This window comes from Anser cygnoides, chromosome 17 (genome assembly GCF_040182565.1).
Source record: "Anser cygnoides isolate HZ-2024a breed goose chromosome 17, Taihu_goose_T2T_genome, whole genome shotgun sequence".
Classification (NCBI taxonomy): Eukaryota; Metazoa; Chordata; class Aves; order Anseriformes; family Anatidae; genus Anser; species Anser cygnoides.
In genome coordinates, this window is record NC_089889.1 from 8,896,596 (window position 1) to 8,920,531 (window position 23,936).

The following is a 23,936-nucleotide window of genomic DNA, read 5'->3' on the forward strand; positions in this document are numbered from 1 at the left end:
CTCATGCATTCAAAGCTTTTCTGCTTTTCCTGGCTGTATCAGTTCATCTGAAAAAGGATATTGTCTCTCCCTAGAAACCCAGCCAAGCTTTCAGATAGCAGCATGTGGAAGGAGAGAGATGGGCTAGCTGATCCCTTCCTGTAGCATTGGGATGTAAGGACGTGGGGACATTCGTCATTCAACAAGCCCGCCTTCTTTTGATTTCCACGCATTCAGCATATGGCTGTCCCACCCCATTCACTTGGAATTTACTGAACCAGGCATCCAAGGAGTGACGGTGCTAGGAATGAAGCCATGGTACCTGCTCCACTCAAGCCTGGGAGGGGAAGGAAGCCGCCTGGTTCATCTGGCAGTACCTTTATCTACTCACTTTGCACTCCCGGCAATAAGCCAGGTGAAAAGGGCCCTTCTAGAACAAGAAAGGGTCTCCTTGGGAAGGAAACAGTGGCTGCACGGCACTATTTATCATAAAGGCATGCTGTAAATAGCTGCAAGGAAACAGGGGCATTTGTGGCAGAGCCATCCTAGCAGGAGAAGGCTTTGTAACTTTCTCCCTGGTCTATCAGGGCTTTTTACAGGATGGAAATACTCCTTTAGCAAAGCTTCAGTAGGGACGATACACAGATTTCAGGCCCCAGCAGCTCAAACTAACAAGCAGAGATTATGGCTTCCTTCAGCTCCAGTCTGTTCTTGTCCCCAGCTGCTCAGGAGCAGTCAGAGCTGGCTCAGGGCACCTTCACAAGGGGTTTTGCAAAACCCCACAGCCACAATGTTGTTTCCCACATAGAAAGGAGTGAACCAGCCCCTCTAGAGAGATCCACCAATTTACGGCAGGCTTAGCCCTTGGCCAGCCACAGCAGTTATTTCCTCTTTGTTCATTAAGGTGGCACTGGGCTGAAGAGGCCCTTTCCCAGCACTGTCTTGGAGCCAGCTGACTTGTCTGAGAGCCCTGCTTCCTTGCCTGTCTCACCACACACTCTGCATGCAAATATAACTATATTCATCTGCACCTGAAGTGTGGCATGCAGCAAAAGAGAACAGGTCTTGGCATCTGCTCTGCAGGCCCAGGCGGTGTGCACTGAAAGGCAACTGCTTTCAGGCTATGGGAACAACTGTCAGGGCTCCATTACAGAGGGCGATGACAGTCGCACTTATACAGGTGACTAGGTTTCGCCCACAAGAGACAGGCAGAAGGACACTTTAATAAAGGGCACGCCAAGAAGAAGCACCTTCTCTTGGTTAACCTCTGCCCCCAGTCCTTGCCACCCACAGTGAGCTAAGGATGCTCCCTGAGCACAGATGACCAGTTTTGGTGGCAAGAGCACTGCTCGCTGTCACAGAGCACGGGCTGGAGCTCACAATAAATATTGCTTTATAAAAGCACTTCCCCGTGATCTCTCCCTTTGGTGGCACTAGCAGCACCTCCCCTTCACAGGTGCCGTCTCCTGGACTAGACCTCAATTAACTCGCAGCCTCGGGCTATAAATCAAGTCAATAAAAGGGGCTGTAAAATAAACATGAACAGGTCTTCCCCTTTCCATTCAAATGTGCTGAAGTGACAAAGGCTTTTTCCAAGCAGAGCTTAGATACCCTGTGCTTCACTGGCCTCACAAGAGGGAACCCAATGTGCTCAGATATTAATACAGGTGACCAGGTCACTGGGATGCGGGTAGCGCTAAGAGGTGCCCCATGGCTTGGAGGTCAGCTTTAGGTCACTCCTCCGGAGTTTCCATGGGATGGACAGGTCTCATTTACACAGCTCGTAAGAGCTGGAAATGAGGATTTTAGAGATGGAGGTTAAATAAGCAACTTTGTTGGTTTTTATTAAAAGATCTGGCCTAGCAGAAGACAGAGACATAAATTGCATCCAACTGACTTACCTGACACCTCAAATAAGGAGGAAAAGTAGATTTTTAGTCTCTGAGCCAAAATGTGCTCTGAGAGCTGCCCACAGGGTCAGCAAAGCTGGCTGCAAGACACCATTGACACAAAGGACTAAATTCTGCTGTTAAAGCAGCAGCCGTGAGAGCTGTGACCTTTCCTGGAAATTTGCAGAGGAAGAGAACAAAGGGTCTATAAAGCATTATTATTTGTAGTGCTCCAGTGTCTAAAGCTTCCAGTTCAAATAAAGGGCCACAGCATGCCAGGTGCTTTACGCCAACATGAGAGAAACACCCTGAAGAGATGAAATCCCTCACACAGGCAAGAGAGGAAGAAGGGGAAACCAGACTGAGCAGCAAGAGCAGAAGTTCAGCCCAGTTCTCCTGATCCACATCCCAGTATTCTCTCCCCGGGCAACGGAGCAGGATACCCTCTCCAAAGGCTGATGGGAACAGCCAAAAAACAAAGTAACATATCCCAGTTTAGGGAAAGTTTCAGTTAACTCTTCTGCCTTCATCTCCTGCAGAGTTTAACCAACTCTACTCATTGCCCAGCAGTCTCACTCACCTGGCCTACAGACAAGAAACTAGATTCACTAACCAAAACCTGTGATGGGAAATAATTTAAAAACAGCTCAGAAGAACTGAGCTACTCATCGCACTGGGGAGTGCATTGAGCACATGTGCACACATCTGCAGTGGAACAAGAGGAGTAAAAATCCTTTTGTCTGTCCTTCTGTGGCCACTCCTGTGATGATCATGGGTTTGCAAATAAGTGCTTATTCAAAGAAGCAGGTGAGACATCTTTAGAGTCATAAGATGGATCAGAAGATAGAGAAAAAAAGAGTTCAAGAGAGGAGGAAAAAAGCTGAAGGGGACTAAAATCCTCCTTCAAGCCTTTGTCCCTCCTCTGTAAATGGGGAACTATGACAATGCTCCTGTAGTTTGTCCAGTTAATTATAGAACAATACAAGGAGGAGGGCTGTGATGGATTGGTGATTTACAAGATAGGGGTGTGAGAGCCAGAGAATGGTAATTACACAAGCGCTTCCACGCTGCCTATACAGCCAACTGTTTGACTAAGGAAAAGAATCCTTCGTATCTGCCTTCCCGTCGCTGATAAGAGCTGAATGCCACACAGGCCCAGGCAAACAGCACAGCTTGGCTTCACTCAACCTCAAGAGGATGCCCGTTGTCCTTCCCCCCAACCCCGATCCAGGAGAGGCACCCAGAGAGAAGGCACAACATCGGCGACTGCTCACCTTCGCTGCAGGGAGTGGATACCCAGGGCAGAGATAAGAATCACTGAAGCAAGGCCACAGGCGAGCGGACAATGGTGAGGCTTTGGCCACAAAGCCATCCATCACATGGGAAACAAAGCTGTTGTCAGCAGGGACGGCTGCATCCTCCAGGCATGTCAGTTGTTGAGTGAGCTGGATGACAGGCCCATCAAGGGCTGACAAGGCCTCCAGGGAGATGCCAAGAGGAGAAGGAAAGCCATACAGGGACTGTCCTGATTCTGCACCCGTGCCAGGAAAGGCCACGCTGCTTCACGGATTCCCTCCAGGTGAAGGAAGCATCTCAATGGTACCACGGTCGATTTTTCTTAATTGAAAGCTTCCTCCAGTGGCTGAGGATGCAGGACGTTTCCTTAGCACAAGGGATTATTACAACTGCATAAAATAAAGCTCTTTATGTATTCTGACCAAAAATCCAGGCTCAAAACATTCAGGGAACACCAAAATGGGATTTTTCCCCTTCTTTTCTCAACGGTGTGCGCTTTTCCCTAGTTAGACTGTTGTAACTTTGAACAGACATACAAGAAACCCCACCTGCCTTACAGCCCAGTCTGGATTCTAGAGCTCTGTGACTGGCAGCTAAATGTGGCAACCTTTGCTCCAGTTACTTCATGACAAAACGAAGGAATGTAGTGGGGCACTGCCTGCTAGAAAAGAAGACATGCAGAGGAAGAGAGCTGTAAGGTTGTACACGTGACAGTCCTTACTTTCCTTCATACTTTATGCATATCCCACACCATTACTTAAGGCTAGCCCCAGGAACAGCTTTTTTGACAAGGCCCTCCAGTTGGATGCTCTTATTCCAGACTAACACAGCCAGCTCATTTCAACTTCCCTACCCATTCAAGTCTAATCACCCAGTGTAGACAAGCCCTCGTGTGAGCAGCTTCTAATATATGTAGTTCCACCAAATCATGCACCTCAAAAGAAAAAGCGAGCTCCCAGCAGGTCTGGCCTCCACATGAAAGCAATACAAGAGTATTCTGAGTTCAATACTGGCCAGAAAACAGGAATGAAACACATGGTTCTGATCATTTCAGAAGCTCCAAAAGAAGTTTGATTCAGAGAATGGGCTGGAGTTCGAAGGGGAAGAGGGGAAACACATGTCCTGTTTGAAGTGTAAGGGCTGATTTTTTTATTAAGCCATCTTAGCCACTCTTAACACGTGCACTTGAAGTGTCAGCCCAGGGCAACATGCAGAGCAGTTCACAATGCAAGTATTAGAAGTTAAGACATCCCAGAGCTTGGGAACTGCTGAATCCAGCAATGCAGTCTGAACTCATTATAAAGAAAGGTTAAAGTGGAGATGAGGGTCTGAACTCAGACTCGCAAACACCAAAACTTACGCTGGGGTACATCTTGAATTATAAGCTGTTCTCCCTCCCTTCTTTCTTCTTGTTGCAGCTCCTGGGACTTTCCTTCTCTGTGTCATGTTTGGTGACTTTTTGCTTATTTTTCTGCAGTCGGGAGAGATGCCACGAACCTGGAGCTGGGCCCTTCCACCCATTAATCAAAAGCTACAAGTGCTCTGCAGGGAGACAAAACCTCTGTGTGTTTTCTCTGATATTTCTGGAGCAGGGCATGGAGGGCGGGGGGGTGGGCCAAGGACCCCTAGTTAGATTAACATTTTATTCAGAGACCTATTAATCAAAGTCAGAAGTGGCGTGAAGCAGCACCAAGGGAGAAAAATGGCTGGACAACCAAGGCCCTTTCAAAAAAAAAACTTCTCAGCTTGTCCTGATTTACTGCAGTTCACAGTACTGGATGGGGGGGGTGGAGGGGGATTTGCAGCCTCTATTCAACAGGAGTGGACCATACAGGTAAATTCTGTTTTTTTTTTTTTCCTCACATTAAGCAAACAGATCCGTATCCTGCCCCCATCACAAGTCAAAAAGGTCCCTATCTTTCTTTCTCCGGAGCATTACATGCTTTCATGCAAGCTTACACTTTTTAATTATTATTTTTGGAAGACAGCACTATTAGACTCCTTTTTCTTAAAAGGAAAGACAGGCTCAGTTAACAGGAACAGGTCTGGCCAGCGTTCTGCTTGATTAGGGGTTTTGGAAGGGAGCAGTTTGCCCCACAGAGGAGACAAATGGCCTTATGCAGCATGATAGCAACAGGAGTCAGGCACGTATGTGTCAGGAGACAGAACAACCCCGCATTTGTTCCCTCTGGCACCAGTGCTAACCCGCCGTGAGACAAAGCACAGGGACACAGGTTGTATGAGCCTGAAAACACACAAAGGCACTGGGCACAGTGGAAAAGGGGTATTTTGTTTGGAGATAAAAGTCCACCACGGAAGAACTGAACGCTCGTCTCCCCAGATGGGGTTGGGCCACTGGAGCCCAGCATACTTCAGCGAGAGTGCAGCTGCAATTCCCAGCCTCTGTCCCCATGTGTCGTTTGGAGTATTTTAGCTCAAGGACCTCAGAAACCTCGAGGCACAGAAGGGAATTGGGCCCCATGGCCCAAAAGGGCAACAACGTATTAACATCATTCTCCAGGGGTCTGAGCAGTAGGAGTACTACATAAATTAAACAGAGCTCAGAGGAAAAGCCTGTGTCTTCCTGTCCCCCTCAGAAAGCAGTGGAAGCCTGTTAGCTAGAAGAGAGGGAACAAGGGCTAAGCTGGAGAGCAGGGTTGTGCCCAGTCATGCCAAGCACTCCTAGGAAGCTCTGGCAGTTGGCTTGTGCAAGGACAGCTCTGTTTCAGGGAAGGAAAGGCTTGGCTCCTTCTCAGAGGAGATGGGGAAAACTCTGTGTGTGCATCCACAGACAAGGCCTCCACGTCCACCCAGGAAAAGCCAAGGCATCTCCAGCAGCGTTTGGTGGGTTTTCTCCCCTGACAAGCTCCTGGCAGCTGCTGACAGCAGGGAGACTTGAGGAACTCGATCCCTTCCCTCTTCCCCAGGCTTCTGCCCCCTCCAATCCCAGAACACAAATATATGGATTTTTCCTCTACAGATACACAAGACGCCAGGCAAAGAGAGGCTTGTGGAATGCACAGCCCAGTGGATCTTGTTTCCCAGAAAGACTGGCCTGGCCTTAGCGGAAGGTTAATTAATTCTGGCAGCTCAGGGCTGGAAAATGTCCACTTCATGCATTGAAGTGCCTATCCATGGGTGGAGTGGGGGCCAATCAAACCATAAGGGCAAAGGTCCATCTGCAAACATGTAGGAAAAGCTTGGCCGGCTTTGTGCCTAGGTCCTGCGGGAGGAACACAAGAATGATTTATCCAATTGCTATAGCCAGCGCGGGGTGCAAGGGGAGAACAACAGAACCACAAAAGAGCTAGAAAAACACAGCCATGCCAGGCGTAGGTGGAGAAGCATTATCTTATGGGGCAGGCATGCACTCTGCCCTCCCTTCTCTGAGCTCTGCAAGTGCCTTTGTATCTCAGCCTCCAGCAAGTACGGCTGAGGAAGAACGAGCCACAGACAGAGGCTTGAAGACCCAGCCCTCAGCAGGTGGTATAGTTCAGAAGCAGTGGAGCTGCGCGCATCGTTGCAGCATAGCAGAGAAATAAAGCTATTTCATGGCCAAACAGACCTGCTGGGAGCAGGATCCGGCTGCTCTTGCCCACTGAAAGAGGACACTGTGCCACCTCTGCTCCCACTGCTAGTTCTGCGCCTTGCCAGACTGCAGGGTGCATTTCATGCTCAGCAGGACCAAAGTTAAAGGTATCTCACCCCAACATAGCAGCTCCCAACTGCAGCACGCACTGAAAAATGCCCTTGTCCCCTTGTCATTCTGGTAACATCCAGGATATGAATGTTTGCAGAAGCCTCATGACAGCATTTTATGAAACTTCTGCGAGGAGGCAGCTGGTGCCCTTCCATGCACAAGCCCTGAATACAGGCAGTGCCCCCAGTATGCTGATGCCAGCCCAGAGCACCAACTCTTCCAACCCCAGTTACACCAAAACCTAGAGGGAACTTGAAGGCTAACTTAACCACAGGCACTGAGGTCTGGAGAAGGGGAAACCTACCTGAAGAACAGGGGAACACTGTCCCTCTTCTGCAGTGTGCAAGATATTCAGAAGCTGAGGAAGAGCTACATGCAAGGCAACCACCTTGGGCTGTGCATCCTTCCCTCCCAGTTCCCAGGAACTGGATGCAAGAAGCAGCAGTGTTCAATTCCAGCTTTGCTGCTGACACACACCGTGAGAGCAGGCACATCCCCAAACTCCCCCCCAAAACAGTACGTTCATCACAAGGTGGGTAAGAGGATGAACAGCGCTGCAGCGATTTTAAGGTGTCTCACCATCCAAAAGGTAACTCAGACCAAATCCTCTATGCTGAGTTAGGATGCAATGAGCAGCAGTTGGGGAGCTTACAAATCTGCTCAGGGAAGCCTTTGTGCAGCAAAAGGAGGGTGAGACATTAACACAGAATTTCTGTGATTCCTTGGCTTGCTGCTCCAGATAAGTATCATAGTCTTAAATATTTGAGGGAAATATTAAACCTAAACAAAGTAAAGTAAGGTTCAAACTGAATTATTTGCAAAGAATAGGGAAAGAAGAGAGAAGAAATAGAGGCCAGGAGACATTGGACAAGCCAAGGAAAACATTTTGAGAACGTCATGCCACTTAGTGCAGTCAGATACATTTTAAAAGCAAAGAAATAGTTTTTCAGAAGTTACTGTATGGCCAGGCTGCAGACAGGAGGTATATCCTTGCCCATGCCCTGAACCACAGATACACCCTCTCCCTCTGCCCAGCATTTTTCACTCACCAATCTCAAAGCGCTTACAGATGTTCAAACTTAGCATACTTCTGAGATTAATTTTCTTGATAACTCTACTCAGTAAAACAGATTTCAGCTTTTTCCTTTTGCTCACAAACTTCCTGCAAAAGCTACTTTGCTGTGAAGCTGAGGCATGCCTCGTGGCAGCCCACAAGTCAGTTCTCCTGCTTTTCTCTCCATTGCAAGCTCACATGCAGCAGTTCCCATAGAGTTTATGTTTTATTTTATGTACAACTTGACATAAACTGACAGTATCTGGGAGTGTGCAGCAACCCCAGCAGAAGTACCTCCCTTTCCTGCTGTGCTGGACTCAGCCAGGGCTGAATTAGCCAGAAAGGTGAACCAGCATCGAGAGGCAAGGAAATCCCGGCATTCCTCTCCAAGTGTGTAACCAGATCCTCCCTCCTCTGTTATTCTTGCCACTCATTCCCATCTGTAGGAACTGCCGAGGATACAGCAAGGCCAACTCAGTAAGCAACTCAGCAATCAGTCCAGACCGAGCTCCTTGTTGTCAGGAAAACACCTTTTTTCTTCTCTCTCTGGTTTACAGTTTACCCAAAAGTCTGTGTGCACGGACTTCGTCCTGAGGACTGCTTGCTGTCAGGCTGCTCTGAGCATTGCTAGCTCTGAAGCTGAACACCCCAGTGAGGTTTTTGCTCTCCACCTGAGCAAGGGAACCTCTTCCAGGCAGCTCACAGCAGCAAACAGGTGCTCAGCCCAGACCTCCCTTGTGCAGGGGAAAGACCTGAGGACGGGCTAGTGTTGGCCACCCCGGGCAGCTGCTGAGGATGCCTCCTGCAGCCCTCGGGGGCTCCCCGCAGCACCAATCCAACCCTGCCAGTGCCAGGTGGGGTACTGCCTGTCCTGCTGGATACAGGAAACTCTGGCAGCCCAGTCGTGGCCCAAGGATTCAGGAGAAGTGCTCCAGAGAGGGGTATGGGATAGTGCCCTGCACTCTACCAAGTGTCACCTTTCCTCGTGGGCAGTCATTAAAAACCAGAGCTGAGTTTACATAAGGCTCCTGCAGCAGGAAGGACAGCAGCTTCACATGCCTCTTGTCCTGGGCACCGACATGATTCCAAACCAGTCTGTGTCAGCAGTCCCCTCACGCCCTGCTGGCGCCAGCACAGAGGGCTGCAGGGACCCGGCAGAGCACAGCACCTAACAGCACCGCGCTCAGCATCACACAGCCCAAGGAGCCCTCGCCCCAGCCCTTGGGGGCTGCACCCTGCGCCCAGCGAGGGGAGCCCAAGGCCCTCGGCTGTGCTAAGGCCAAGCCCCCTGGGCTGGGTCAGCCTCCAGGGCCCCTGCCCGCTCCGCTCCCCTCGGACGCTGCCTCCTGCCCTGCCCTCTTCCCCCAGCAAAAGCTGCTGTGTGATGGGCACTCAGCTGCTCCCCAGCAGGGGAAATGTTCCCTCCCTGACTGCTATTTCCTTTGAACTAGGAGGAACATGGTGGGTCCTGCACTCCCAGTGTGTCAACCCGTGCAGCTCAGCACCTCCAGGGGTGCTGGGACTCGTTCCAAGACCTGTGGATGGATTGCTGTCGTTAATAAATTCTCAGCATCTGAGCAGCAAAAGCCCTGTGCTTTCCAGGGGAGCAACCCAAAATGCCGTCAGCCCTGCGCTGCTTCCATCAGGCAGATCCACCTGCACAACAAAATAAAGCTGTGACATAGGCCGGACCCAGCCTCCTTCAGAAATGTTAACTCCACGGAGATTAACACTCCAGGTGGGACCACAAGCCACAGCTCCTCAACAGCAGCAGACCACCAGGCCCTGGGGTCACTGGCAGTCTCACCAGGAGAGATCATTTACCCCATCCTCAACTTCCTCTTCCTCTGCTGTCTTGCCAGGCACAAGAGAACACCCCTCAGCTGACAGACCCTCCTCACTGCACAAGGTAAAATGCTGGTGGACCCATACACTGAATTATTATTTTCATCAGAACCCACCAAATTGTCAAGATGAAGGAACAATTGGTAGAAGTACCTATTTTTAAAACAGGGGACCAAAAAGCCTGTGGAATTGTTTAATGTCTGTTTCCTAGTTCACAAGTACTGAAGTTCCTCCTCCCCCACCCTTTTAAGGTGGGAAACATCCCAGATAATTTCCCATCCCACAAGGATTTCACAATTTCCCATCCCTGGGAACACAGAGTGCCTGGCACGTGGGGCCCTGCAGACACCTACAGATAGAGGCAAGGCAAGGCAGGAATGTGGAAACCCACAGACAAGCGGTGATTACAATTACATGCATTTTTTTCCACAAGAAAGCTAGTTAACCGCTGGAACAAGGCTAGGGGGTACGCTGCCCAATTTTCATCCCAATTTCCTCTCATTTTGACAGCACTTGTACACTTTTGGTGGTTTTAGAAATACTTGCCCTACTGTACGTAACTAATGTCACACTACCAACATGTGCATAACCAAGTGCCCTCACCCCCCAGCTGGGCCTTCCCGTGTTGGATCTCACCACGAGCCATCGCAGCAGTTTGTGAGCAGGGCCTAGCACACCTCTTCAGCACCCTCCAAAGGCTCGGGAAATCCTGGCTTTGTTGAAGTCAGTGGCAGCACAGAGCAGGGCTAGGATTTCACTCCCTAGTTCCCCTGCCTTTGAGTTAGACACATTTTCAGCAGCTGCATCTTCACATCATTTTTTCCCTCCACACTTAGGATAAAAACCTGTTCATTGCAACACACAGCGGCTTGCCCGAAGAGTGACTTGACTTCTCGCACAGTGTGAACGTCACCACACATTTCAAACTGTGCTGCATTTCATGCAAAGCCTTCTCTCAGATCTGCATTGGTGCATGATCTATTTTCAAATTACAGACAATGGACAGATGCAAAAAGCTCTACCTGAAGTACTATGGGAAATCACAGGGGGATTTGCAGACTGAGGTTCAGGTACATCACTGAGAGGGAATTTCCCTTCATTTAGGGGTAGAGAGCACAGAAGTACAGCATTGCTTCTTGCACTTTTGCAGGTCTCAGGCAAAGAGGAAAGGAAGCAATGGGAGCATTAAAACGTCGTCCTTGACAGATAGTGGCAGAGGGGATGAGAGGAGAGGAAGTGAACGAGCTCACCAGTGTCTTGCTTTCAAAGCCTTCTGCACTGGATAATCAAATTAATCACTGTGGTGGTTTTAGTGCAGTTTGGCCAGAAAAGTACCAAACACAGCAAAGTAGCAAGCTGTACTTTACGTACAACCTGAGAAATGCTGACAGCACTTGGAAGGGTGGGGAAGAGCAGGTACCAACAGAATAGGCAGTGGGGCTGAGGATGAGGCAAGAAGGATGACGACAGCGTTGGTTTGAGAACAGGCAGCACAGGGTGGAGGCTTGGGACTGGACCTGGAGGGAGGTGTTACCAGGCAGAAAACCACGTACGGCTACACAGGGAAGTGGCCCTCCACTTCACAGGTTTGAATGCAGACACTCTTGCTGCAGCATCGGGTGATTTATGCAAACTCAATATGAAGCCCAGTCCCAGTGACTGTCACTTTGTCTCACACCCCCTGGAACACAAAGACTTGGTGCTTTATCTCCCTTCTCTCTCCCTGCAAGAATCTGGGCAGCTGATCAAATATGAAGATTCACCCGAGAAAGGTACAAAATGGCCTGGGGAAAAGCCTTCATTTCACCAGCAGGTTCATTCACAGAGATCATGCCACAGCACATAAGGGGGCCATTGTTTCTGGAATAAAATCTCCAATTGAGCTCTCTACTTCGGCCATGATCAATGGGAGGGAATTAAAGTCTCGTCCTGGGAAAAAAACTATTTTTCTAACACTGTGTTGAAAGATCAGGTAATGGAGATGGAGCAAGTGTGGGCACCCGCAGCACCTCTTGGTGAGTTTCAGAGTGATGGAGGTAAAAGCCCCTGGTGGATAAAGCTCACCGAATTCAGGCAGAGCTTTTCACAAGAGAGGCAACCAAACTGAGGGCTATTATTCACAACAGGCGATATCAGTGTTAAATGGTACTTCAACCCAGGGAATCAACACTATTTCCATCACAGCCTTCACAACATGACACCTGCATTTCCCTGCCACAGTTTGTCTGGTATTTTGGAATGCCAACAAGAAAGGGACTATTTCAACCAGTAGTCACGGGCTGAAAACGCAGTGTCTGCTGCTTGGACAACGCACCTGCCTTCATCCTCTCCCTAGCCCACATCTCACATTGGTTTTGCTGATAAAAGCAAGCAGGAGATTAAAAGCTATTTGCTGCCCTCTTCCGAGCAAACCCCGACTGCATGTCAATATGGGAATCATCTCGAGAAAGTCATTTATTCAGTGAGCAGAGCCCTCTCTCCATGCAAAAGAGATGACACTGTATGGCATCAAGCGGCTGTGACAGGGCAGCTTAGGAGCAATCAGCAGCTATGACAGACGAGGACGGCAGATCAATGTTACGCAGCCTAAACGGACAGTTATCCATAGAGGGCGTTCTTGGCGTGTTGGTTTGTAGCTCTCGGCTTAACGCTGTGGTATGGGAATATAAAGAAATACCTCGCAGCATATTCTGTTCCCATAGTCACAGACGTTTCAGAACTCAAGCAGACCACGAGGCACACAAAGAAATGAAAAAAAAAAAAGAAAAAAAAAGACTTGTGTATTTAAAGAGGGTGATTTGGTGTTTTTGTTGTTAGTTGGTTTGGTTTAGACTGAAACCACTCAAATCTTACGTCTTCCAGCAGAGCTCTATCATATCCTTCCATAGAATATATACCTTTATTTAGATATACAGTATGTATGAATGCATTATCTTCAAAAAGAACCTTAACACTGCAACCTGATGCTTTCAAAGCATTTATTCAAGACAGCTAATCATTCGTAGAAACCTATTAATTTAGAGTTTGTGCTCTCCATTCTTCTCCAAGTCTTAAAAAATAAAAAATAAATTAAAATAACAATAATAAAAATACTTGTGAGCCTGAGGGAGCCTCAGTTTTCATATGCATATATACAAAAATGTAGAAGCCATTTCTAAACATATCTGAAATAGTTCTTCTCCCATGTACCCTAGGACAGATGAGATGTCCCATGATGTTGAATTACCACTGCTTTTTTTGGCACTCTCTCTGAGATGCCCTGCATACTTCAATCCTGAAGGGGAGTCAGGGTTTTGAAGAAGACCAGGTAGCCTCAAATTAATGACCATGAAAAATGTCTTTTGCAATTTGTAAGCAATGCAACAAATCCCAGACCAGGCTGCCACCAAGGCATCTATTAAATGTTCCCATTTGGGCATACAGAAAGCACACAGCTGTGACTATGTGTGACTGGAATATGCCATTCTTCTACAGGACGTGCCTCCACAAGATCTCCAAGCACTGCTTAATTCCTGACTGTTGCACAGAATTGGTCTGTCTCAATGACCAGGCCCTGCAGTGAATGTTAGCAAATTGTTCTTTATGTGTACAAACGTGGTATTTTTATCCCACAAATGAGGGGTGCGGAAACTATCAAAGTCTACTTAAAACAACAAAGGTAAGTTCCCAGGTGTCACGTAAACCCAGTCAATTTGTAAATGCTTGCAGCAATCCTGAGGCAAAACATAAACCTTATTGCTGTAAGCAGAAAGGACTTAAAAACTGATTTTCTGTGGGATTTTTAATTAAAATTCTCTAGGCTCCAAAATCAGCTTGTTCTGCTTTCAGGACTTGTTTGCTCTACAAGCCATGTAAGAATCACCATGCAGATACCTAAAAACCAGCACATTGAAAACAAAGAACAGCCACTGAGTCACCTACCAGCCATTTAGTCCTTTCCTTAGGTAGTGCTGACCTGCTTTGCAGACGTCTCAGGTTTACAGTTTTGCACCATGAAGGCTGCAAACACATTTTGGTTCAGTTTCCCATTTTTTTCAGCCAGAAAGACACTGCTTTGAAGCACCCTGAACTTTTGGCAATGCAGCAGCCTGTCCAGCAGGCCTGGCAGACCAACCCTGCATGGCCAGGTGTTGGATTGGCTTTAATACCAGGAAAGAATTTGCAAGGAAGCTTTGCAACTATTTTTGCCCTATTTCAGCACTGTTTTTTCAGACCACTGTGCAGCCTTGGACAATCCCTTCCTTCAGCAGCAGCACAGCAGATCCTCCGCAGGGCAGTGGAGCAGGAAAGCATCTGTGACATGCAGCTTTCTAAGCCAGGAGAAGACAAGACATGCAGGCCCTAGATTTATGGATTAGACATGCTGCCATGGCCTACAAATCACTCTGCGCTCAGTGCCATTCATTATCACATTGCTATGGCTGTTCACATTCTTCACAGGTGCAAAAGATGCCAAAAAGGCTTTTTACCTTCCACGTGCCAAGACTTAATGACGCATAGTCAGGACACTGGGGGAACTGAAACCGAAGTCAGCAATCATTCTGCCTTTGTGGGCACACCAAGTCCTGAAGGATTTCCAGCACCCCACAGCAGTGCTGACAGGCAGGCAGCTGAGCACTCACAGCGCCGGGATCGTGTCTGCTCCCAGTCCAGCCTCTCCCAGCAACTGAGCCCATTCCTGCAGCACTGTCAGTACCTGCCCACATGTACTATCAACATCCTCCAGCCCAGGTAAATGCAGCTGAAAATCTGCAGGCAAAACTGGGGATTCACCCTGCCTCACTACCACGCTTGGCAGTGGCATTAAGCAAGCAAAGGTCTTTTTACATACTTTGTATGGATCAGAAAATAAAATGAACTTTGACAACAGGCACAAGGTAGCTAAAATAACTGCATAATTAACATTAAAAAAAAAAAAAAGAGAGAAGGGCTGGAGGGAAGACAATGTGTTGTGTGACTACTTTACGAATCTGCATCTTGATTCTGGGAAAAGGACACCAGAGAAGAACAAGCCAGGAAAATAGTCTTTCTATTCCTGTGGAAAGTTTGTTCCTCAGGGAAGTAATAATAATGCTAGCATACTTAAAACCCAGAGATTTGAAAGTGTCACGGGGCCTCACGGAGCATCGATTTGGGCATCTCCTCAGGGTTTGGCCCCCAGCAGAGCTGTGTGTCTGCTGTGCCACGGCGGTCGCTGGTGATATTGATCAGTCCCCGGCAAGAGGTGCATTGGCTACAAAACCTATCAATGCCCAATCCGCAGAATTTAAAAACAAACAAACAAAAAAAAAAATGGAGTGGAACTCCTTCACCCAACCAGGCAAATGGCGGCACAGAGGGACACGGGAAGAGAGGAAAGGGCGGGAAGAGGCCACCATGTCACTCACCTCACCTCAGCTCCATCCGGCGTCGGCCTTCAGCTCTGGCCGCTCCTGGCTCCACCTTCCCGCCTCAGACTCCACCTTCACACCTGGCTACCAAGCGCGGGGGGTTGCCCGTCGCCATAGGGCATGCTGTGGTGGCCCCGCGGCCAGCCCGGCTCCTTGCCGCCCTCCCCTCCTTCCTCCCCCTCACGGCTTTCCCCTCAGCAGCCCCCGTCCTAAAGGTGCGAAGAGGCTGCCGGCGGCGCCCGTCGGGGCCGGCCAGGACCGCTAGAGGGCGGTAGCGGCCGTTAGGGGCCTTTAGGAGCCGTTAAGGAACCGTTAGGGCCGTTAAGAGCCGTTAACGACCGCCGAGGCTCGGCGCGAGGCGCCCCTTCCCTCAGCGCCCCTTCCCTCAGCGCCGCGCGCGGCCGCCGCTTCCCGCCCTTTCCCGCCTCACGGCGCGGCGGCGCTGCAGAGCACATGAAAAGATAATTTTAAAAAAAAGCCCCTTACAGCATCAGTCATCGTTGTTTTATTTCAGTTTTGCTTCATTACAAAAAATATCTGAGGCATAATAACCGGCAGTGGGCACGTTAATGGGTTCTGCAGCTGGAGGCCCCAACGAGCAGGTCTCTGTGGGGACAGGGGCAGCGCCAACATGGCCCCGAGGAGCCTCTGGTGCCACAGCTCCAGGCCTGGGGGGATTTTCTCAGGAACACTGGGGCCCGCTCTGACTCAGGGCAGCTGAAGTCAGTATTAACACTAGCAGTAGATTAAAAAGAATGAAGATGGGGTAAACAGGTAGGCTATTAAACATTCCCCCTCTCTCCCACAGAAGAATAAAACATACGCATGAAGCAAGAAGAAGGCAAGAAGAAACATCCTTTCTGTTTAACTGATGGAAAACTGAGGCAGGAGAAGACTTAAGTCGCTTGTCCAAAGTTACCAAAGCATTCAGTGGTAGCACCAAGGAAAGTGTATTTCTCTGTTGTCCTAGTCCAGTATCCAGTTCACCGTCCACCTCTGTCCTGGCCTAACCCAGTAAAACCACAAGCATCATGGAAAGCACAGCTGAAATATGCTAGCACAGGAGGGACTGAGTGCTGCAGCCCCTAAAATCTTGTGAGCCATTTGAGTCAGTTCTGGTTGCTGTAATTTATGGTTTCCATAGTCTACCAAACCAGAATTACTTCCAGTTCAGCAAAGCAATGAAGATGATGCTGAAGAGTTAAAAAAAAAAAAAAAAAAAAAAAAAAAAAAAAAAAACATTAAGAAGCAAAAGATCTGCTCTTTGGAAACACAGCAAGTGCCTGATCAGTTCCAAGTCCTGCTCTGGACTGCAGTCAGGATCAGATGCTGCACAAAACGGTCCCCTCTGGGTATCACAACCCACGTGGCTTTGGCATAGCAACATCCAAGGGGGACAGGGACCCTCACTCTGCTGATGTCAATCACTGTTGTAGGGGCCAGGTATCTGCATGCTGGTGTAGATCTTGGGTGGTACTCCGGGCTTCGGCAGTCATCCTCCAAAATCTCCGCAGGTAGAGAATGATGAAGATGACCAAGATAGCCTGGACTAAAAGGAGAATGAACAAAAAGAGCTGAGAGAAGAGAGCCAGGGTGCAGTACCAGTGCTGGCACGTGGAAATGATCTCGTCTTCTGTCAGATAAGCGATGATCCGGTCCTGAAGGTGAGCTGGGGAAGCACATTTCACATCCCTGTAAAAGGTCCGGTTCTGCTGCCACTGGAGCCAGGAGCGCAAATAGAGAATGTCACAGTTGCATTCCCAAGGGTTGCCGTGCAAGTGGACTGTCTGGAGGTTCTTTAGGTTGTCAAAGAGCCCATTGGGAATAGAGGTGAGACTATTGTAAGCAAGGTTGATAATTTCAGCTGATGGCCGGAAAGCAACGGGTAGTTTTGTTACAGTTAGGCCTTTTGATGTGCAGTCAATAATGTTGGTGGCACACTTGCATGGCACAGGGCATGTAGGTATCACGAGTGGGAGGAAGCCAAGGAAGGGCAAGAAGAGAATCCTTTTGTTCATCTTCACCTGCAAACACTCCCCCACTGAGAGTGGGTGAGGTGGAGATCAGGCAAGTAGACACCACAGACTTTTGGACTAGAAAGATCTGAAAAGAACAGAGTTAAAAAAAGGTGTTGTGAAAAATCTTGGTCTTTCATTACAAGAAAGGCAATACTCCTGGTCTTCCCAAACATGAGCTTGGGCAGAGATATAAGCAGATGAATGCTGGGAGGCTTAGTTGCAGCCATCAAATTTTTACTAGTCCTCAGAAGCATACAAGAGCTGCTGGTACTTTCAGCATTACTACAGAACAATTTATAGGGAAGCCAAGAAAATTCATGTCAGGAAGTAAAAAAATAGAATACGAAACTGCTCATGCCTTATCATAGCACTGAATTACATCTGTAAGCAAAACTGTTGTAAACTGCAAGAGGAGATTCAGAAATAAATTTACTGTTACCACAAGTAAAAAAATAGTCTTTCCAGTTTTGAATAGACACGATAAAACAGTCCGCAGGCAACAGAGAGGGTGCTGACCACTGGGAGGAGCTCTGTGGAGCTTTTCACACTAGACATTGCTCCTGCAGATGCATAATCTGAAGCTGTGACCATGCTGGGAGACAGTTCATTGACCCATGTCTTTGTATTGCAGTCTCATACCATCACTGAACACAGCCTGCTATAACTTCTTTAAGAGAATACTACATGTGCCTGCAATGAGGCACTGTTTTTTCATGCAATCTGTCGAAAGAAAGAAAGAAAGAAAGAAAGAAAGAAAGAAAGAAAGAAAGAAAGAAAGAAAGAAAGAAAGAAAGAAAGAAAGAAAGAAAGAAGGAAAGAAAGAAAAGAAAGAAAGGAAGAAAGGAAGGGGCAGAAGGGAGCTTTGTTGACTTACCAAGGCAGATCAATCCTTGCTTTCTTGCTGGCTTTACAACACAAGAGAAAGGTCTTAAGGCAGTCCAGTCAGTGCAAGAGTGTTTGCAGCTGCATAGCTGAACCCCTGAATAATCCCCTTGCAGCTGGCTCACAAGATAAGGGTCAGGCTCATCCCAGGGACACCTCCCATATGAGGCCTTCTGCAAGTTTGCTGCATGTCACCGGAAGCCGAGCCTTCATTGAGCAAGTCTTCCAAGAAATGGGAGCTGGCACTGCTTGCAAGAATGCGTTTGCTGGCAGAGATGCTGACAGCACCGATAACTCTGATTCTGTGCCCACGTGCTCTAGGTAACAAGTAGACCAGCAGTGCAATGCATTCAAGTATGCTGAGGATGATGACAGCAAAATATACTGCCCAAGTGTTTCCTTGTTATTCTTGTACAGGCAAAATATCTGCAGGGTGAAGACTTTGCCTTTCACCACTGTAAGTGGATGAGAAGGGCTTCCTCCACGTTATTTTCTCAGGTTTGAGCCTTTGGCTCTTGGAAATACAAAAGAGATAAAGCACAGCTGTTAGCACTTGCCCACTTAACAGTCAGCCAGCAAAGTCACAGACCCTTTGAGGAATCCTCTTGTGGGTCCAAGTGCTCTGCTTTGTCCTCTGGCCCTTTGGAACAAGGCAATTTAATTTCTTATGTTGAGCACCTCAGGGCTCACAATAAGCATCTTGTATGTGCCAAGTTAGCCTCAGAGCCATGTAGAGCAACAACAAATCTATGCAGAGAATCTGCTCAGAAATTCCAGTCCTGGCTGCTCCAAATGCTAGCTGTTCAGCCTTGCTCCTGTGCAGTTTGGTGAGGGGGAAGAACCCTTCCCCTCCCTTCACTCTGGAGGAAGTTTGGGCACTGGAATAAGAGAGGATCACGCTGAATCTAGCAGCGTTTCTGTAGAGAGCCATGGAATTTGTGGACCTTATAGAGCTCAGAATCAGCTGGAATGTGATAACTCTGGGCGATGCCTTATGATAATTTTCAAGTAAGTTTCACAAACTTCCTGAAATTATTTCTCTTTGCAGTAAGCTCAAGAAACACACTTTACCTGCAGCTTTTTATCCCTGAATAGCACTAGGATGAGAACTAAAGGAGAGAAAATACCTGCAAGAGGAAGCACCTCGTTTTTGTTTAGTCCAGAGTCACTTCCTCTGCATGACATCCCTTTTCTCCACCATTTTTTCTGGCCTTTTCGTTTAAAGATGATTCACTGTGAATAGAGCCAGGGTACGTACACCTGGTGCACAGAACCAAGCAGGCCAGACAAGGAGACAAAGTAGGACAGCATTCTAACAGAAACATCACCAAGTCTCAACTGCAAAGTAGTAACTCAAAACGTACTTCAACATGGAAGGTGATGTTACTGGTTTGTTCTACAGTCCATGAGCACCGTGGCCTTTGGTTTCCCATCTCATCAGGAAGACTATTTGGCAGAGTGGTGAGCCCTAGCACTTCGCAGTGTGCTGTCCCTGAGGTTTCTCTTGAAGCAGTGAAACACGTCTACTCCTAATAAGCAGTGGAAAGTTTGCTGAAAGAAATGGATTTCCAGAGGCTTCATTGCTGTCAGTGGTTGAGCCAAGGAAAAAGATCCACCATGTTCTTGCATCCTTTCTTGATTATTAGAGGTAAAATACAACTCTTAGCATTTCACTGTCTACGCCAAAATAAAGTTGATTGGTTCCACAGGAAGGACAACAGACCGGGGAACACAGTGTTCCAAGGGACTGGTCTTTTGATAGCTAAGTGACTTGGCAGCTTTCAACAAGTGAAACTTGCATTTACTGAGAAAAATTGACCACATCCTTCATTCAGAATTTGCATCACACACATACTTGAACAGATAAGTCCAAGGGTCAAAAATATTCTCAGGAAATGTAGGCATAATTTTGTCTTCTTGAGGTCATCACACCTTCACAGACATTTTCTGCAATGGGCCTGACTCTAGGCATTGGCTATCCTACAGGCTAAGGCCACCCGAACTACATTGTGAAACTGTTACCCCACTGAACCCAACTCTCCATTGCCTTGCAGTGTGCACCCAGTACTCAGCATAACGTGGGGGAACTCTGGTGGTTCAGAGCAAAAACAGTGAACACCCTGAATGTGCTGATGTTAGGAGAATTTAGGGTGTAAACAAAAGCGGAATTTGGCCCTAACCATGGGAGAATCTCTTTGTGATGCTCTAAAACAATTAAGCTTTACACTTCTAGTAGGTTGGAGCAGATCATTCCAGTTGTTTCACTGTGGCAGGCAGGCAGAGTGGCAAAGGGATCTTGGGCTAACAAACTAACGCATTTTTTCCTGCATTATGCTTGGGAGCCACCTTAATACAGCAGGGTAAGTTTGCCCAGCCACAGCCACATCTCACTTATTTGGGTGGTACTTTATTCACAGGCAGATGTTCAGGCCAGGTGTGGCATGGAGCTAATCTAGAGCCAGACCCAGCCTGACTATGCACACAGCAGACAGCAGTGATTCTTTGGCTACTTACAAAGTGGATTTCCTGGGATTGGATCCTGCCCAGCTGCTCATTGCTGATTTAGACTGCACTCCTAGGGGAAGCTTAAAGACAGAAGAACTTCAGGATCATCTTGTCTAGCCTCTGACATAAACACAGTCCAGAAATCCCATGCCTGCCTGGAGCCTGCTCTGATGGAACTGGATAAAAGGACAGACAGTTTTGCCCTCTCTTGTCCATAACGTATCACCGATGCTGCTGAAGGGGACTGAAAAATCAAACAGAAAGAGGTTGGTTTTTTGAATGTATTTATTTCACTGATCAATTCAGGTAGTAAACATTATTAATAATAATAACAATAATAATCATTTAATAAAATGGATATGTTTTAAAAGGTTTCATTTTTCTTTGTTCACAATGACAAAATGTTCAAACAGAAATTTACAAAAAAATATATATTATAATAACCCAACAGACAGACGGGAAACAAAGAGCTTAGGAATGGAGTTGGGGGTGAGGAAGTCACATGGTAGGAGCAAGCCAGTGTTAAAGCACAGCTGGGGTTGTGAGGAAGAGCAGGGAACGCCATTGCACAGCACGAAACGTGGGACCCCCTCCTTCTCTGGGGGGAGGCATGCGGGGAGGCAGCAGGAAGCTCCACACAGGCAGGACCAGCACAGCAGCAGCACACAAGGAGTTCATGCTACAGCTCCCTCCCTAGTCAGGCACAAGGTCTGAGACGTACCAACAACCCCAGCTGCAGCCCAGGACAGACAGCTCTGCGGAGCGGGACGCAGCCCCTGCAGTGACTAGCTCGGCAGGGCAAAGCTTGGCAGAGGCGTGGGAATGGGCCTGGGAGCGCAGGGGTCGCACATGAGACTGCGGAGGGTTTGTGTGAGGGGAGGTGTTAGATTACCTTCCTATCCCCACTTCTCACTGCCAAAGCCAAATGGCTGAGCTGCATTTGTTCGGGAGCCTCTTCTTGGCTTACTGTGCAGCTGAATGCAACAATATAAAACATTCATCCTTTTATAAACTGTTGTCACCTTCCAGGCCAGAGTCTGGATCCCTGGTGCCCCAAAAAGTCAGTCCCTAATCCCTTGCCAGGCAGCCCCCCAACTCTGATGCTCTGGGCAGGGAACCTCTGACATAGGGATGTGAATTTCAACAGTACCCCTGCCCCTCTGTAGAAGCTGTGTCTCTAGTGCCTCACTCCTATGCATTTTGAATAAGTGCAGCTCAAGCCATCTTCTGCAGCTGGTAGTTGAAGACTTCAGCTCTGTAAAGAACAGAGCTGACGCTATCAACTTGATCTAGAAGCCATGTGCACTGAGCTGATGGAGACTTCCTCACCCAGAGGGACAAGGCAGATACACACTCAGCAATCCTGCCTGCCTGCGACCAGAGTACCCTGTGCTCTCACCAGCACGCAGCACAGGATAAAAGCTGTCTGCCCTCTTATGTCCATGCTGAAGGGTAAAGATCTGCTTTTTTTTCTGGGAGTTAATCTGTTTGAAAGAGGAACATCTTTAGCTGAATAGTGCTCATCTGCAACAGAACATCCTCCTAACAGACAAAACTCATGTATGAAAAGAGAGGGGACAGGTACTGCAAGGTGTTTCCAGTTACACTACCACGGATAAAGTTGAGAACTCAGCAGTCCTCCTGCTTCCAACAGCAGCAAAGCAGCTCTAGGAAACCTGGAGGAAGCTCCTACCTCAGGTTACTCCGTCGCTCAGGCAAGCGCATTGCAGAAAGAAAGGCTGTATTTCCTCCTTAAGCACCTGGCCCTGGCATGTTACTGAAGACAGGCTGAGCCCTTTCCTTCTCCTAGGCTGGCACTGTCAAATGTCACTTATGAGCCTGATACAGGGGAGAAGGAAAAAAAAAATGTTGTTGGGACAGAATAGCTGCCTTCATCCTTGCCCTGCTGAGCTCATCCCCAGGTGCCCCTGCCCCACTTCTCACCCCTCTGAGGCAGCAGAAGGGCACTTAGGAGAGGTTTGCCTTGGACGCTGCTCTTGCCCAGCTTGCACATTTCTGTCAGTGGGCTTTCACCCTTGCTTTGTCTTTCCACACTGTGTCGGGCTGTCTCCCCTGCCCCTACAGCCCATGTTCTAGTCGAACAGAGGTTCTGTACAGAGAATAACCTGAACCTGCCAGCCTCTGCAGCTCTAAAGCCCCACAGGGGGAATCAGATAAACGCAGCACCTAACAACAGTTATGGGGCTTGGCTATTCCTGGCCATTGCTGCCTCCTGCCCAGGGAGGTCTGCTGGGGAAAGCCTGAGATGGAGGAGCTGATACAAACAGGGAAGGGAGACAGGGAAATTGGGCTGGCAGCCAAAGGAGCAGAAGGGTCCAGCCCATGGCAGCACTCCCTGGAGTTGGAGGGAAGAGCCAAATGTCTCTCACTCCAGCAGCCCCTGATTCTCTGCACACACGGCAGCGTTGCTGGTGAGTCCTGCCCTGTCAGGCACATCACACTCCAGGGCTCTCCTCTGGCTGATCTGGAAGTTAAAAATACTGCAGGAAGCAGAAACAGGACAGAAGCTGCTACCAAAAAAGCGCTCTTATCTCTGCCCAGCAGATCCACCAGCTTTCCCAGCACTGAGACAGGAAGAGAAGGGGGCTGGGGAGAGGGAGAAGGACTGAGTCTCAGGGGAAGGGCAGGGGAGAAGGGCCAAGTCTGCTGGGCTGTGCTCAGCCCAGTGCAGTGACACTCCTGTACCTGCCACACTGACCCACAGCAGCTCTCCATGGCCCCCCTGCCACCCCTGGCTCCCTACAGCGGTCTGCCTGGCCAGGCAGCTTGCAGACCTCTGGTACAAGCCTTCAGAAACTGCCCCTTTCCTCAGGAGAAGCTCAGAGCGACCAGAGCTAAACCATGAGATAGCCTCACCCAGCCACTGCAGCGCCCTGCTGTAGTGCTTCTGTCAGCCCCTCCAGCCTGCCATGGGAGGAGAGCACGGCTGGCAGGCTGGGGAGGTGTTTGCGCCCATCATTGCTGGTAATCCTCAGTAACTCATCCTCTCTGCCAGGAAGACACAGCCGAGGGCAGTGGAAGCTGTTTTCTTCTAACCAACCCCTTGACAGACTCAGTTCCTTGCCGCTCAGTGCAAAGTTCTGGAGTTCGTAGGAAAAACAAACCCGGCCATCCAACCAACCGAAGGCAAACCAAATAACCCGGGCAGGAAACCAGACAGCCAGCAGGCCCCCTGGGCAGGTCAGTGCACAGAGAACCCCTCAGTCCCTGCTCTCTGGTCCAGAGCTGGCCCCTGGCAGCGCAGGTTGAACTCCCAGGAGGGAACATCTGCCTTTACAACACTTGTGCTGGCCCTGGACAAGGGGAGTGGGGAAGGGGGCACAGCACCTCAGGTGGGAGTAAACATCTACGTGCATC

General features: G+C 48.7%; 2 protein-coding genes across 6 annotated transcripts in view; both read right to left on the reverse strand.

Moving 5' to 3' along the window:
* The window catches only part of TBX1 (T-box transcription factor 1), a 183,297-nt gene extending 167,806 nt beyond the window's left edge, over nucleotides 1-15,491 (reverse strand). For 2 of the 4 annotated variants that reach the window (XM_066979133.1, XM_066979132.1), the window contains exon 1: nucleotides 15,156-15,491. The gene's annotated coding sequence lies outside the window, so the exon portion shown is untranslated. Of the gene's footprint in view, nucleotides 1-15,150 lie in introns of all 4 variants that reach the window. The other 2 variants (XM_066979130.1, XM_066979131.1) reach the window with 1 other exon arrangement.
* An 865-nt stretch (nucleotides 15,492-16,356) lies between these two features.
* GP1BB (glycoprotein Ib platelet subunit beta) lies at nucleotides 16,357-23,824 on the reverse strand. 2 transcript variants are annotated; one of them, XM_048063833.2, is made up of 2 exons: nucleotides 20,568-23,824; nucleotides 16,357-17,256 (listed from the first exon to the last, which is right to left on the reverse strand). In XM_048063833.2, exon 2 carries the CDS (start codon nucleotides 17,169-17,171, stop codon nucleotides 16,578-16,580), a length of 594 nt encoding a protein of 197 aa, XP_047919790.2. In that variant the 5' UTR covers nucleotides 17,172-17,256; nucleotides 20,568-23,824; the 3' UTR covers nucleotides 16,357-16,577. The 2 variants fall into 2 exon arrangements, with proteins under 2 accessions (XP_047919790.2, XP_013028993.3); XM_013173539.3 differs by having other exon boundaries at nucleotides 18,046-23,824.
* Between the last annotated feature and the right edge of the window lie 112 nt (nucleotides 23,825-23,936).